The 17202-nt window shown below is 40.1% G+C and overlaps 1 protein-coding gene across 3 annotated transcripts in view; it reads right to left on the bottom strand.

Moving 5' to 3' along the window:
* Positions 1–289: 289 nt before the first annotated feature.
* Positions 290–17202, bottom strand: part of LOC101156601 (gamma-aminobutyric acid receptor subunit pi) — a 130588-nt gene continuing 113675 nt past the window's right edge. For all 3 annotated transcript variants that reach the window (XM_078932085.1, XM_004076879.5, XM_020709248.3), the window contains exons 6-10: positions 14452–14534; positions 7585–7722; positions 5697–5849; positions 3250–3440; positions 290–3043 (exon numbers count right to left, since the gene is read on the bottom strand). In XM_078932085.1, the coding sequence (XP_078788211.1) occupies positions 2678–3043; positions 3250–3440; positions 5697–5849; positions 7585–7722; positions 14452–14534 (931 nt within the window). In that variant the 3' untranslated portion in view covers positions 290–2677. The remainder of the gene's footprint in view (positions 3044–3249; positions 3441–5696; positions 5850–7584; positions 7723–14451; positions 14535–17202) is intronic.

Genomic DNA, 17202 nt, shown 5'->3' with positions numbered 1-17202 from the left:
CCACGTGATGGCTTCTGCATGACTTGCTGAGAACACACTTGTTTTTTCTTCTCACGTTGGCTTTCAAAGTACGAGATCAGAGTTTTGAAAAATTCTCAGGACTGTCTTCCTTTGAACAGTCTGGGTTTCAGATCATGTCTGCTGAGTTACACAAACAGACACACAAGGAAGTGAGAAGTCACAAATGCCCCCATGCGACGCAAATGCTTTGCTGACTCAGCATCAAACACTTGCAAGACATCTGCAGATATCCGAAAAGATATTAGGGTGAAATGAAACAGTCGAGAAGAAACACATCAAAACTTAGTTTATTGCTATCATTCATATTCACACACCAAATAATCATGCATAGTGTTTTCATGTATGTACAGAGTATGAACATGTTACTGGAACGTATAAATACATTTCACATGAACTGAAGTTGAAGCTCAAACTGACAACAAGAACATTTCCAAAAGTTTCTAATATTTTCTGTCACCAAACAGAACAGTTTGTGTCCTGGCATTGTCCTGTTTTCATCGTTGGATAACTTCTCTAAGCCCCGCCTGATTCTGGAAATAATGGACGGAAACTGAAAGACAGTGAAAACTTAGATCTGATTCCAATCAAGCTAAAGTGAGAGCATGACTGTGGAAAAAACAGAAATCTCTGTTTTACCATGGCACTCTGAACCTGCTTCAAAGATCCAGGTGGGCACTGAATGAGACTTGGTTCTTACCTGGACATAAAACATGTTCCACTCTTTAACTTGGACAGTTAGTCTACATCAAAATAAATTAAAATGAAAAGTTTGACTTGATCATGCAGAACATAACCTTTTCTAGCGTCAGGCAAAGGTGCACATTTGTTTGTAGGTCGCATTTAAATAATATGACAAACTGAAGCAAAGAGAAATCTGAGGAATAGTTATATCGTATATAGTAACAGTTAAACCAGGAACGTGTGAAAGCTGCTGAATCCATGTAAAAGAGTGAAAATACACAGCGATAGTTAACAGCAATAAATAAACATGCATCTGAGTTCCCAGTCTGAGGTGGGACGTTCCTCTGCTCAGTGACTGCATGCTTTTTCTGAATCCCCCACTACTGCAGTAAAAACTAAACTCAACAATGTAAACATTTTAAATGAAGAGAAAAATTCCTGGTGACTAAAAAAGCCAATACCAGACATTTCATTTAAGTCTTTGGTACTTCGGGCACATCACTGCCAGCAACCACACAGCAGCATCTAAACTGACATGCTCAGTGCTGACAAAGCACAAGGTTCAAAAGTCTCAAGCATAGACCATCCAGACCATTTTTGATCACATTTTCTATTTCAACAGGATGTCATCCTGTTGAAATATTCGGGTCACTTCGTTTATATTCAAATCCCTCTGCAAAGTGTAACTCATGAAAATCCGGCTCCAGCTTCAGTCTTACAGAATAAATCAGAGAATCTACAGCTTGTAAAGACCAGTTCTGCATTTCTTTAGCAGCCATGTTAGTTGATTTTTGCTACACTAAACTTTACTACCACTAACCGGCAGGCAGAGCAGCTCAAATGACCCACAGCAGTTATGAAGGGACAAGTCAAAAGGAGTCAAATGAGCCTGGCTCCTAAAATCTAAACTTCTAAAAACGAATCTTTATAGAGACAAATCAATTGCTTTAGTAAAGAAAAGAAGCCCTCTCATTTCTGGTTCACTTCATTTTCTATTTTAACCTTAAATCACAAACATCCAACAATATTTGCAGCCTCCAGCTGTGCTCCTTGTTTGAAAACCCACAAGCCATGAACATGTGCTTGGTGACATCTTTGTTCTGTTCTTTGCAGATGTTTTTTTTAGCTGCACTGTCAGTCACAACAAGTGGGGCAAACAAGTGGGGCAAACATGGGTCAGAGGCTGGAAGCTAAGGAGATGATGGCCTGCAAATTAAAACAGCTCAACTGTATTTGAGCATGGTTTCCATCTCAAATACAAAAGAAAAAGATTTCAGTTCCTAGAATCAACTTCAAATACAAACATCCTGGTACGAACAAGTCGCAGCATTTTAAATAAATTGTATTCAATTGAAACGTATGAAACTGGACCAACCACCCAAAAAAAAAAAAAAAAAAAGTAGAGGACAAAAGAGACATTGAAAGATCTGGTAAGAGTTTCCCCTCTGAAGCAATGCTTGATCAAATACTTTTAACTTTCTCAGTGAGCGGGCTTATTCCACGCTTCATTTAAAACTCTAACTGTTCTATTTGAAGGCAAAGATGAAAGACTGAAAATCCAAGTATGAACAAGTGGAAACAAAATGAAACAGTATTTTGTTGCCACTTATCAGTGCTGATCATAATCCTTAAAGTTCAACTACCAAAAGCTTTTGGAAGCATCATTTCTTCCCTTTTGGTGTCAGAATCTCTGAAATCCCATTTTCTCTGGACCAGGTCGATCACGCTTTAGGGCAATGACAATCCCGGAGAGACTGTTAACCAAGCATGTAAATATCTATGAAGATGCTGAGATCACAACAAAATTACCTTATATGATTATGTAACTTTGGACACAAATCTAAGATCAGAAAGTGTTTGAGCCAAAGTCTAGACCATGCTAACGCAATGCTGTCTGGACAGTGGAATACACTTCTGGTCCTGAAACAGTCTTTGTCTCCCGCTCTCCAGGGCATACGATGCTCTCCAGCAAACACTAGAAGTAAAGATAATATGTCCAGTAGAGGAGGTTGACAATGACAAAAGACAAAGGGAAGGTGACTCTGGAGTAGTTGTCTATTTGGTGGGGGTTCTCCACATGACAGCAGTATATAACACGGAGGATTTTGCGAAGCATGGCCAGAGCAGTGAGGCACCAGTGGGTGGGCTCTGGAGGGGTGGTCTCAGACTTAGGCTCGCTGCCTGAAGGACTGGGGGGCCTGACTGTGAGCTCTGTTGTAGTGGGAGCTGGGGGAGAGGTGACTGCAGCCTCCTTGCGTCTCTTGGCCCTGTGGGGGTGACTTGAAATGGTTGTGATAATACCATTCATCTCATCATCCATGTCGTGCAGGTGGTGGCCATACTGTAAGAGAGGTATTGTCCAAAGAATAGGATTGGAGTAAAATGGAAGCATTAAAACACACATTTTCTCTGCAAAGTAAACAAGATGTGAATAATTGCAAAGACTATGACAGCAACCACCACAAAAGTTACAAGGACGAGGACTGCAACAACAAGGAGCACAACACCGAGGAGATCTATGGAACAGTATGTGTGAGAGGGCTTTACCATCAGCATGTGGGCATCAGGGTGAGTCAAGGTGCAGAAGTGTGCCACGGCATACTCAATAAGTGCCCCAAATATGAAGCTGAAGCAGATTCCCAAGTAGACATCGATGGCTTTGATGAAGCAGTTGGCATTGGGGAGAGACGTCCGGGCTCCCATCATCAAAGTGGTCATGGTGAGGACAGTGGTCACTCCTGGTTCACCATAAACGCACATACGGGGAAGGAAAGACATCAGAGATTGGAGGCATTGATAACAGAGATCATTTAACCAGAGCATTTTCAGGACAACATATAGAGGCATAACCCTCATGTTCTGTGAGAAACGGCTCCATTCCAAACCACAAAAACAAACAGTCCAGAGACGGACTGAGCTGCATTTACACACCCCTCTTTGAAAAACGCCAAACAGCTGTTTTTTAGTTGACTGCAGTCAACCAGTCCATCAGTTTTGGGATCACACTCTCTGAGTTGTTTGTCCCAGGACGCACCAGTTAGACAGCCCTTATTTCTGATGGGTTACAGTTGAGTTGCATCACCCAGGTTCTAGTGAATGGTTCTAGGTTCTAGTCAGTTGTACATAGGTTCACGTAGGTTCTTCCAATGTATAAAATGACTTGTGCCTTAGAAGCTAGAAATCATTAGGCTAGTTATGAAATTCAAGTGATCTGTGAAAAGCTGATAGTTTTCTGTTTCAAGCTTTATAAAAGTGAAAACAAACTGCATGATGTATAAATCCAGAACTAAGCAATAGCAGCAGACAATCAGAATCAAAAATACTTTATTGAGGAAATGTGTGCGTTACCGTAGCAGCATCATAATCATAAAAAGAAAATAGAATAATATAAAAAAAAAATAAATGCAAACAAATAAGGTGGTATAATACAGATTCAAATGAGATTATAAATGCACACTTTAATCCGGCTGTTTTGATAGTTCAAATTTTATTTCTGTAGATTAATTTGATAGTCCAAAAGTGACTAGTACTATGGCCAAAATATTTTTAGAAACACTTTTGTACCTTCTTCAGCGTCAAAAGGGCTTACCGGTATTTGTCTCATTTGCACACATTCTCACATTCATACACAGAAACACACATTCATACACTCACGCACACACCTATGCACAAACACCTACACACACACACCTACACACCCACACCTACACACACACACCTACACACACACACAATGTAAATAAATGGCGGTGTTGAACCCAAAACACAGAGGACCACATGTGTGGAAAACTCAAATACATGAACCTAAACATGAAGAAACAGGGAAACAAGAGAGAAAAAAATAGGTTGACAACAGCAGATGAGCTGGTAATGACAAGCAGACACTTAAATACAGAGGATGATTAACTGAAATGAAGGCAGCGGTAGATAATTAACAAATGAAACCAAGAGAGATGTAACTGGGAGAAAACAAACCCAAAAACATGATTTTACAAGAATCAAAGAAAACAAACCAAAAACAAAGGACACAATCAATCCGACACACACACTCATATTCACACGACAAAGCTGGCAGAGGTGCCATGCAAGGGGCGGACCAGAAACACTGTGGGGTTTAATGTCTCACCCAAACACAACTCAACATACAGACACAAGACCTGAGTGACCGCTCTACCCCTGCATCATGGCTGCCCCAAGTGTCTAAATTGAAGAGATTCACAAAAATATCTACAAAATATTATTAGGTAAAAAAACATACATAGCCATCAGCACTTTATGACCTATTCTCAATATGGACTTCATGCAAAATTAAGCCACATGGACTAAAAGAAAAGAAGCAGTAGGCTCAAGTGCCAAACCCCGCAAGCAGAGAAAGGAACAAAGTAGGCGCCACCCCAGGGGCTAACCTAGCAGGCAGCCAATCCTCCCAGACTCCTTCCTGCCAGTAGAGCCTTCCCATCCTATGAACAATATTCCATACAGGTCGGGATTGATCGACCGCCCACCCGAGCTCGCCACACCCAGACCCTGCATGTACCAGATGTACTGGTTCTGTTTTTCAAGATGTTCAAACATTTTAACTGATACCAGACTGTAAAGAAAGCAGATTTACTGTTGAGACAGCTTTTTGTCCAACATCAGAGAAAAAGAGCTACGAAAGTTTGACAAGAAATGTTGAGGGTTTTGAAGGCCCAAACTAAAGGGCATGAAGGATGGATGTGTTGTCTTAAACCTCAAACTAAACCTGCCTGTTACCAAGTATTTCTCATGTTGTGGCATCAGAGCAAAAGACAGATTCTGTCACGGCAGCAAGCCAAGCTCAGGTGGTAAGGCAAACCTTCCACAGTGGAGTCATGTATTCATTTCATTCAAAAAATTAACTGGGTTTTATTTGTATTTGGTTAGTATGCAGTGTACTTGGCAGGTTTTGATCATGTTGAAGATGGAGTATAAAGGCTTCTGTTTCTCTGCTTGCATATGTAAAACATGCTTACCTATACAAATACGTGCTGGAACAGAGGACAGAGAAATCCAAAAGGAAACCCAAGAGAGGACCACGAGCAGGCTTGAGGGGACGTATGTCTCCAGGATGAAATACAGAATGCTCCTCTTAAGCTCAAAGTGGAAAACCAGTCTAGGATAACGTCCTTTGAGATAAAGCAAAGAAATAAAAAACGGAATCAAATCAAATATATGATACTATTTTGGAAGTACTGACATAACATAAGTAAATGCAGAGTTTGACATGTTAAAGACAACAAATACAGATAAAACGAGTAATCATCAAAACCTTTTTAAAACGGTAGTGTTGTCTGTCATGATGTCAGATTTTGTGTTTACACATTGTTATTAAGATAGCAGTGTCACTATTTGCCTCATATTAAATTGTAGGGGACAAGTATGATCTTGATGTTTCAACACAGGTTAAGTGTCAATGCGTTTCTTAAAAACCCACCCCAATGAAAATGGTGTTTTTAACATGTTCTTTAAATGCCGTTTAAAAAAGCTTGTAGCTATGAAACTGATTAGAAACTAAAATCTTCCTGGGCAGAAGTCTTCCTGCTCTGCTCCATTCTGATGCATTCACTGTCAGACAAACAGATCCATGAACGTCTTTGTCTTTGTCTGAGCTGGAATCTGGATCAAAATGGTAAAACTGGACAGGTCCAATGTTCTGCCGTTGTTGCAATAGTAATGTCAGCTTGGGGTTGTTATGGGTTGCAAGCAAATGTGGGGGGTGTAAACAAAGGAATGATGGGTTCTCAGCAGAAGCTTACTTCTTCGCCAACAGTCCCGACCACAACTCAGAGGTGAGTTTCTAATGAACTCCTGCCGCTCTGCAGAAACTAAATAATTGTGCACAGCCATACCTCTCTGAACTTCTCTGAGCTTGCTCTCTAACCCCGGTGCCTCGAGTCTTCTGATCAGCTTTTCCTGGAGGAACCGAGGTCCAACAGGAAGTTCAGAGGGGAACGAGTGTTTTCAATCTGTGCAATGTGTTGCCACGGAGCCTTCAGCAGGCATAATCACTGTCTATTATTAATAAAACATATTAAAACCCATTTTTATTGCCAGGCTTTTGAGGCAGCATGAGCTGTTTTGGTTTGTTTTTATCTGGTGTTTTTGTAATTTTACGTCACTTATTTATACATTTTATCTTTAATTGTTTAGTCTTTTTTTTGTCTTTTGACTCAGGTCATTGTATCCCTTGTGCTATCCTAGGCACTTTAACGTTGGGACTTGGGTCATCTAGACCCACTAGACAGTGCTCTGAACCTTTTTTCTTCAATAATTTGTGATATTCACTGGTGTCCATGGATTACATGAAATCTTCCACCTTTATCCACCTTTGTCATGGTAGGGAGAACATGTCAATGTGAGGGGGGGGTCATCTAAGATAGCACAAGGGTTAAGGCTCCATATAAATTCATAAACTATAACTATAATTGGGAACACACAACAATATATCAAAATATGATTGAGGTGGGATCTTAAGCTGAAGTGTGTTCCAACAGATTCAGTAAAATATAGATCTTGATGAAATAAACCAAATAGGGGACTAGATACATGTGGTTTAAGTGCAGTGTGTTGGTATGACATTGACTGTCACAACTAAATAGTTGCTCCAAGAATAGAATATAAATTCAAAAAACATACTCTGGTTCTACGTGGTTATCCAGGAAAACAGGCATAGATGTAAACTTAGCCATTTCTGGTACTATGATGTTACATTTTGATTTTTTTTTTTTAAATTCTTAAGTGTATTTTTCTTACAATCCCTCTGACAGTAAGTTTACTCTCAGGCAGATTTGACATTGTGCTGCTCGGTCTTTGAGAGGAGAACCACAGCTATTTTAGCAACTACAGCCTTGTGCTGGTTACCAGTTTCATAGACGGCTTCTGACACAGATGTGTAGTGGTCCTCCACGGTGTACTGAGCCAGCTGGAGAGTGTCCAAACCACTGACGGACTCGTTTCCTCTGGTCCAGTAGAACATCACATCATTGATGTTGTAGCCCCCTGCACACAGAAAATCAATCTTTGGATTTCATGTACAACCATCTTCATGTACTTGATGTACCAGCAACGTTTATCAGGCACATTTAAACCTTCTACTGATCTGAATGGTAACTTAGACATCCCCCCCACGACTTTTAAGGCAAATGGCAGTGCACTTAAAGAATACACATTTTGGACTTGAGAATTTTAAGCCCAAACGGATCATTAAACACCAAAAAGTCTGTTGAGAAGCTGAGAATGCTGAGAAGATATTTCACCCTGCGGCGCCCTGAAGTGGTACTTTTGGGAATAACTGGCTCTTCTTAAAGTTTGAGGCTTGTAAGAGTCATGAACGTATAAAAGCAGTAGTGTTTTTTTCTTATCGTTTAGCAGATATTTGTTTGATACTGTCCTCTGCTCTAACGCCGTTCACTTGGAGCTGAATAAATCCTTCATGTCCAAAAGCTTCTTGGCACTGTGGCTTGTTGAGATCCCAGTCTTTAGGCATCTTTAAAATGCTGTTTGATTTGGTGGTGCTGGCAAAAACAGAATAGTTCTAACTGCAACGGTCCCTTTGTGGTTGAATGAACAAATGCTTTGTTTTTAATCTTGTGGAGTTGTTGCACTGGAAGCCGGCTTCTGCCTTCAGTCAGTCTCCTGCTGTCTCAGGCACTGTAACACCTTTGTGATGAACCGATTATTTTATTCAGCTTCTCTTTGGGGTGACTAAAAACAAAACAGCATCACTCTCTTAATTAGCAACAGCATAAGCAGAACCAGTACAGTGTTTGGAAATCCATCTAGAGGCTCTGAGCTGGAACCTCTGCATTCTGTTAAAGGTTTTTGCTGTACTTCTTTACTGTAACGTACAGTTTTTCAATCATTGACATTTTTCTCTAAAACTATCTCTGACAGAGATTTGCAGACACTTTCTTCTAGAAAACCAAAATGTGAAGAAAAGAAACAAATTGAAACTTGAAATTGATAAACTATACACTATTAATGATTCTAATCAAAACAGACAACCCAAATAAGTATAGAACTTTAAATGCAGTTTTGCTCGACAACCTGTCAGTTCAATCAAGTTTTTATCTTTCCACATATGATTGACAATTTTTACACCACATAAGTGCTTAGTCAAAATGTTTTCAGAGACACTTTACCACAGGAAGTGCTTGCTAGAGCACTTCACTTCCACTATCAATAAATCAAAATGTGTGAAAACATTGTCAAAACCACGAATGATCCACGTTAAAAATCGCAGAAAAACCACGCAAAGAACACGGAAGCCAACGTAGAGCGTGAACCGTGCATGACTATTCCGCTGTTTACATGCAACTCATTAGTGATTTGTGCATCAATGACATCTTTTTCACGTGAAATGATCGCCGTTTGCGTGACAAGTCTGTTAGACATACGTGGAACAGTCGTGGAAAGACACAAATTTGTGTTTGTATCTTGCTAAAATCACGCACATTTGCATAAGAATAACATAGTCATTGCATATAAACTACGTAAAATACGCATAAACTGCATATTTCTCAACCGACCAATAATTTTGAGCAGCTCTAAACAAATTTCACGTAAAGACCCGTTGGCCGAAACCAACCAAACAACAACAAACGACGATTGTTAGAAACACATAAATTATGTATATCACACATGTACGTATTGGCTGTGTGACGTGGCCTTGATGGTTCACTTTTTATAGCCTGTTTTAAACTCAACATGACATGAATTTCTAACCAAATCCCTCGCTCAGTCACTCAGGGAAATCTGTAAATCAGTAGAAGCTACACACATCAGAATACTATTCATTGAAAAAAAAGGGGTAGCAGCTCATGTTTTCTTGAAATGACTAACAGCTTGTGCATGTATCACTATGTAGTTAAGGACAGAAATCAAAAGAGCTGGAGTCAGGAAATCCTGCAGTTGAAATGGTGGAAACAACTGGGATGTTAATTGCTAGGAGCGATGCTGCGCTCTGATCCCGTTACAGCTGAGTTGTTTGGTATTGCAGCTCTTTGTGGGTGGGACAAAGACAAAAGAGGCGAGAATCAAAGAGGATGTTAAAACAAAGGCTACTCCAGAACATCTGTAGAAATATTTTAAATCGATAATTTGAGTGACAGATACCCATCAGACACTGTTAAATGCATTTCTGGTGTCCATTCAATGCATCAAAAGGGTGAGAAAAGAAGGAAGGGGAGTCCTGGTGAAGTCCTCCTCACTCTTGCCTCATCCCATAACAGACTAAACATGCATATTGCACTCTGCCCTGGAGAGCTTAGATAACCTAAATAACACTTAAATAAGAAGTCATGCTAATTTAATATGATCAAGGATGCCAGTATTATCTAGAGCTTTTGATGCATCAATTCACCAATACACACTAATGCAAGGCATGACATATAACCAGGGTCCTCTTTTCAGATTTCCATGGAGCAAACAGGAAAACTAGCTTTCAATAAGGCGCATTTTCCTCATTTATCTGCAGAGGGAGTAAGAGAACAGGAAGAAACATCTGGCTGTTGGGGCTCTTTTATTAAGCCCATGAAATTTGTGTGTGAAATTGTCATAAATTTGCTGTTGCTCACTTACACCCATATGGGCTACATATGGCTACAGGAAGAGGGAAATCCCCACTTTTAGTGCTGAAACCTCCAATGAATTTCTGTCTTCTTTGCTGCAGAAGAACTTGTTATTCTTCTGACGTGATACAGCAACAAGGCGGCACAGATTAGAGACACAGATGGATGGTGACATGCATTAAAAGAAGCCACGGGGGGGGGGGGGGGGGGGGGGGTACATTCAGCTCCACTCTGAAGCGTGGCCCCTTCCAAAGCAAATAGACAAAAGACATTTTTTTAAACGTGCAGCACAAAAAGTAGTTTCCAAAGGAATGAAGCCTACTTCTGACTCCTTTTGCTGTCAGAACTCTGTAAATATTTTACTGCAATCCTGATTTAAACACCCCACACACTCCCACCACATGGCTCCTTTTTAATCTCCTTCCTGTGCAGAGGATCCAGTTTTGGCACAACATTAAAAGAACTAAATCCTTGAATATACATCTTCATAAAGAGACACAGGGACAGAGCAGGAGGGAGAGGGAACCTGAGGAGTACAGGATGAAGAACAAATAGAGCAGCAGGAGGAGAGAAAACATTTGTTATTTTGTTGTTGTTGTTTTTTTTTGGGGGGGGGTCACATAGAGAAATGAAATAGCAGACTTTTAACCCAGAATTAATAAAGCAGGTAAGGATAAATATATCTTTATACCTAATTTTGAACTCCATTGTCTTCTGTCTTCTCAGTGGCCTAAATGTTTCATTTGCCACTGGAGTCCTGAGGGCTCTATGTGGATCAGAGCAGCCTTACCTGCCTGGATGTCATTTATAGCATGGAGCTGGCACACACAGCCATGAGGGTGGTGGGTGGTGATGGGTGGGGGGTTTCCTTCTCCCACCCTCCGAATGCCAAAACAAGACATCAATGAAACATATCATTTCTTGATCGGTTCTTTGAGTTTTGAGTCTGCATGATGCCAAAACAATCCGGGTTGATAGTAAAGAGGTCAAAGGATCCTTTATGCTGATGAGTTTCTGAATTTACACTGCTGCTTCTGTTATGGCATTGTTGCACAGAGAAGTATCCTTGATGAGCCTTTCAGCCCCAGCACAAATTTCTAGGAACTTCAAGAGTTATGAAGACTTTCTTGCAGAAAGGTAGAAGGTAGAAGGTTTTCGAGAAGCAACAGAGTCCAACGTATCAACAGATCTGAGTTCCCTGGTTAGAGGAACAGGATCAACGTTGCAGTGTTGTGCAGCGCTCCTCAAGCTAACATCAGTTTGATAAATAGGTCTAAATCAAGAAATGTAGTGTCTCCCCCAGGGGAGGGGTCAAAAGAGGAGTAGAAATCTCACACACCCCAGGGAGTAACAACTAATAGGACTTCAACTTTTAACTTTTACTTTAATTTGTCACTGGAACATAAAATGAAAAAATTAACGAGTTGTGAAAAAAAATGATCTGATGCGGAAAAAAACAAATTGACCTTCAAAGACTAATATTTTCTTAAAGCTGCATTAGAAACATCTTCCCACACTGGTAGAGAATTCTCCCCCCCCCCCCCCCCCCCCCAATACAACTTCTATAGATAAAAAGACCCCCCAGCTCTTATGAAGCTTCACCTCTCTTAATTCAATTCAGTCTAGGAGTCTGTCTGGATGTTTGGTCATGACCGCTCAGGCAGCACTTTTGCAGTGTTGGTGATCACTGCTGTGATGTAAAACCCTTCAACCTCCAGCACCACCACTTCCTAAGAACCAACACCAGATCCTGTTTGGGAGAACATCACAAAGAAACCATGTCAAATCCACGTGGTTGTAGGAAAAAGACTTTCCTCTGTGTCCATAGACCGCGTGGGGAGATGCGGGATGAGAAGAATGTGTCAAGCTCTCCTTAAAAACACAGTTGGGAAACAAAAGTGAACAAAAGCACCAAATTGGCCTGAGCAGCTTTTAACAATAACATTGACTTCTAAATCAAAAGCACACCAATCTATTGAGCAGGAAATGGCAGGAAATCCCACATCTGAAACATTTGCTCCATGAATATTAATTCATCTTTTTCTCTCACAAAATTTTCACTATCAACAAATTCCTTCTTTAATCAAATAAAATATAAAAATCACTAACAATTCCCTGAATGCGTTTAAAGCCATTAATGCCTCGTTCACACCAAACGCGATCCAGGCGGTGACTTTGCTACTCGATGCCGGTCCAAAAATGTGCTTATGAGCTTGATGCCTCTGACGTGTGTGGGAGGAGCTACAGCCAAATGTTTTTAACCTGATTGTTACATGGAGCGGTGTCTGTGTGTATTCAGTTTACAATGCATGACAAGAGATCAGGTTGATTTCTTCTAAAGAGTTCTATAAAAGCGTCTGTAATCAAGTCTCCATGTCTGGGTTCATAGGATCATTCAGAGATTCTCCCAGAACGGTGAGGTTTACTCCTGCTGCAGGAGCCAAGTCTGCATGACGGCCGTCTGCTGTGTTTCCGTGTCTATGTGACCCCGTTTGACAACTGTCTGTCCAAGGAGGGAAAAAATCAGAAAACAATTACAGGATCTTTTTATTGTTGTCTCAATGAAAATGCAAGAAATATATATCCTAAAGTTCAGTAACAGAATAATCTGCTTCTCCCCATGTTGGATTAGGACTCCACCTGCTGATTGTGTCACTGAGCACGTCACATGTGCATCTGAGTCCCTGATTGGCTGACGTGACGCATCGTCCTCGCCAAAATTCAGATTTTTAAACTCTGGACGTGTCGTGCTGCGCTGCCCAAATTGCGCCCCAATGCTGAAATGGTGCTGCTGCCAGTCTGACACGCCATGCGAATGGCGTTCGGTGAACGCAGCTTTAGTCTTATGCACCTGTACAGGTCAACCCCCCACACAAGTGCCGCAGGTTTTTGGGTTGAGCCAGTAGAGGGTTGCAGAGAGGAGGGGCTGCCTCTTAGGGGGGCAGATGTGTCTCACAGTTCCCTTGAGGCTCGTCCTATGAAAATGGAGCTTAGGATTGTAGCGTGCAATATCTGTGTCTGAAATTTACAAAAACCCCTTTTGTCATTTAGGCTTAACTTTATTTAAATTAATGACATTTGTATCCTTTTTCCTTTTTTTGTTGTTGGACCAGACAGAAAAGAAGAAGATGAAAGAAGGGAGGGATGTCGGAGACTGGGGGTAAGGGGACAGAAGAAAGGGGGGAAAGGGGAGTTAAGGAAGTCAGGAGGATGATTACAGAGGAGGTGATGGGGGGGGGGGGTACAATGATCAAGAAACAAGATGCTGCAGGATTATCATGATTATTCTTTGCTACAAATGTCAGTGAAAAGGGGCGGGGCCTGTCCACACACATACTCAAGTGTTACAAACATACCTGTTACATGACACAATCATTTCTATTTTGATGATCCTATTGTTAGTTTGATTTAGACAAGAATAATGATGCCAAAGGTAACACTCCAGTAATATTACTGTCACTTTAAATATTATACATATTTATCTTATTTTCATTTAGCCTATTATTATTTGTAGTTGTATCAACATGATCATTATTTGTATTAATGTGGTTACTGTCATGATATTGATACTAATAATTCATTTATATGGCATCTCTTTTATTTGTATTGATTTATCTATTTTTGCCAACATTATTGTTCTTAAATATACACTGAGCAGGCTCAACTACACCCAACACACACAAATCCTTTATGTCAATCTACATCTTCACTTTCTCTGCATTTTTTTCATTTTTTGATTACGGTCTTTGCTTGTTGATTTAAAATGATGGGGGTGGGATGGAGGTTTATTGAAGGTGAACACACCTGAAAACATTACTTCATAAAAACATACATAAAGTGAAATAACAGAAAAGATAACTGAACCCAATGTGGTAAAGTATTTCTGCTCTGTACTTTGTTTTTAGTTTCTTTTTATGTATGACTTAGTTTTTTAATTCAGGTCACAAACTCTCCTGACCTGCAATGACCCAGCTTCTGACTGCTGGGAGACATCATCAGTCCTTAAAGACACACGTACGCATGCAGGCGGTGCAGAAGATGAGAGGAAGTCATGTGTTTGATCCCTGAGTTTGATCAGGTTCACTCCAGATCAAACCCGCACAGCACTCTGCCGCCACAACTCTTTACGTTTTCTTTACTGGGTAAGAAGTGTCCTTACAGCTTTCCAGTTGCAGTGTGCACGTCTGCTTGTCCATGGGATATTTTGTCAGGTCCATGTTGCAAGCCACAGTGGTTGTAATCCTAAAAGCAGAAGAAAACAACATTTTTATTAAAGGTGTATTTGAAGAATATAATGATATTCTTAAATTTAGTTTAAGCTGAAATGTTTCCTGATTAGAATTTAAAGATTTTAAATAGTGCCTTACTAATATTTTCTTTTATTAAAACATTGGGGTGGAAATATCATTCTTTGAGGACAGGATACGTAATAAAACAGAGGATGAATGGAGCCATTAATAGTGAGATTTGGGGCAGAAACGTCTCTCCATCAGTGAGCGCACTGAGGATAAAACATGGCTGCAAGCACGACAATGATCTCAAACACATCGCACAGACAACCCAGTGGCTCCTCAATAAGAATTTCAATAAATATGTTCAAAAAACAACAACACAATGTGACTTGCTGGATGCTTTGTTTACATTTTGTCTTACTGCTGACGTGTATCTATGATGAACATTACAGACTTCTAATCGTTTTAAGAGAGACAAATACACTGACTAAAACCTTTGAAGAAAAACTAAACCAAGCAGCGTGTTGACTCATTGGCTCATTGTTCTTAGACCAGGGGTGTCACACCTAACTATACTGTACAATGGGTCTTAATAATAAAAAAAAGACTTCTATAGCTTAAGGGTTTATTTAATATTTATATAGAACTTTAAAATTATCTTATTAATTAATTCTACCTGCAAAGCCTGCAAAACAGAAAAATCAACCAAATAGAAAATAATTCAACTTCTCACTGACTATCAACTGTCAAAAATATGATTAAGAGGAAACAGGAGTGTATGTTACAGCAAGAAGAAAACTAAAACATAAATAAATTAATTAATTAAAGCTCAGTTGGCTACTTTGTGATTCACAGCAGCTGATGCTGGACAGTAGAACCGACTAAAGTGTATCTAACAGCTGTGGGGCTGACTTGGGGCCCACCTTGACTGCCCAGGTACTACAGGTGTCCTGGGTATGACAGTGAACCTCAGATTTTGCTTGGAAGTTATAAAATCTACATTCTTGTTAAAAAAAATCAGAAGGTCCTGTAAATGCAACAAAAAAGAAACTGGCTCATTTTACAGCAAGAGCACAAATTCACAGGATTGACGGAAGATATTTTTCATAAAGATGACTCCTGTGTGATGATTAGTTCCCATTTATAGAAGAAGCAAGGACTCCTGCTCATGGGCTTTAAATAGGCTCTCAACCCACAAACACAATGGAAGTGTGTTGATGAATTTGTAGTGTATTGGCAGTGCACCCAAACCGGCTCCAACAATGATCAGTTTTTATCAGGCAGGCCAGATAGCTGGCTGTCCTGCAGTTCCAGATTTTTACCCCCACTATTTGTGTCTCTTTTCACAGCCTCTGCTCCGTGTCCCCACTGGGTTTTCCATCTTTTGTTAGTTTTCTTGACTGCTGCGCCTCCTCTGCTCTGCATTTTCTGTCACAGTTAGGGTCTTTGTATCCCCATGTAGAAGCGATGCTCCATGAAGATGCACATTCAGACGTCAAATTTTCTTTTCTTTTGTGAAGTCTTGAACACTTTTGAAATAAAGAGAAGCCAAAACCTCACAGACAACATTTGTGTAGCAGCAAGTGTCTAAAGCCATAAAGAAAATCTAAATCAAGAAAGAAAATTCTGTTTATCTCTGTCCTGTAACCACTTTGAAGATTTGTGGTCTTAAATTAAGAGCCCCATTATTTTTTGTGTGCTAGGAATCAGTCACTAACCACTTGGAAAGATTTGAATGTAAAATGTATTAATAACCCCAGAAGGAGATTGTTATGTGTATTTTTTGTTGTTTTTTTTAAGCAAAAATCACTCATTTCCATGCAAGAGTGGTCACAGCAAAAAGCACAGAGTGAAGACTGTCAGGTGAGAATCATTGCTCAGCATCAGCAACCCTTCCACATGCAGTCAGGACTTGACCCACAAGTTAGATCTCTCTTTCCACATTCTAGTGTGGGATCACAGACACTGCTAACGGCTGCTGAGTCTGGTTCACCATCTGTGATCTTCTACTGGATCTGTCAGTAGCCTTCAACCAAAACATACCCCCTAGACCCCTTTACTCCCGTTTTGTTCTCCCTGCTTTTGAAAAATTACAAATGATGGAATATTTTTTATGAAAAAAACTTTATGTTAACATCCCTGTAGGAAATTGTCTCAAACACAAAGTTCAACTAAATCCAAGCTGTGAAAATGTTTCAGATCAATGCAGCAGATGTTTTGTGAGTTCCAGCCAGCTTGAGCATCCCATAAAGAGAAATACTAGAACGCACTCAGCAGAGCATTTCTGGTAGCAACAGCCTTGATACGGATTTGCTGTTTGTGGTTTGATGCTCCAAAGTTGGATGTTACAACCAGAGACCAAAATCTCCAGATAAGATGAACGGTAGTTAAAAACCAAATGATTATTTTACAAAGAAAAACTATAGGTGTTATTTAATAAATGATATCATGTTAAATTCAAACAGAGAGGAAGTCACATCATCAGAAAACATCAGATAAAAACAACTGTTTTCTTTTCTAAGGAACTCCTGTATTGATTTCTAATCAATCTTTGTCTTCTGCTTTTGGCGTTTTCACGCCGTCAATGGAATGGTTGATTTTCAATCCCACATGAGTTGTTTGTGTTTTCGAGCTGGAACCCCCCCCCCCCCCTCCCCCTCCTGATTCTGCTTCCAGTT

Source organism: Oryzias latipes, chromosome 15 (genome assembly GCF_053564925.1).
Source record: "Oryzias latipes strain Hd-rR chromosome 15, Olatipes_Hd-rR_3.1".
Lineage (NCBI taxonomy): Eukaryota > Metazoa > Chordata > Actinopteri > Beloniformes > Adrianichthyidae > Oryzias > Oryzias latipes.
Note: the sequence above shows the minus strand (reverse complement) of the source record. Positions and strands in the feature narration are given on the sequence as shown.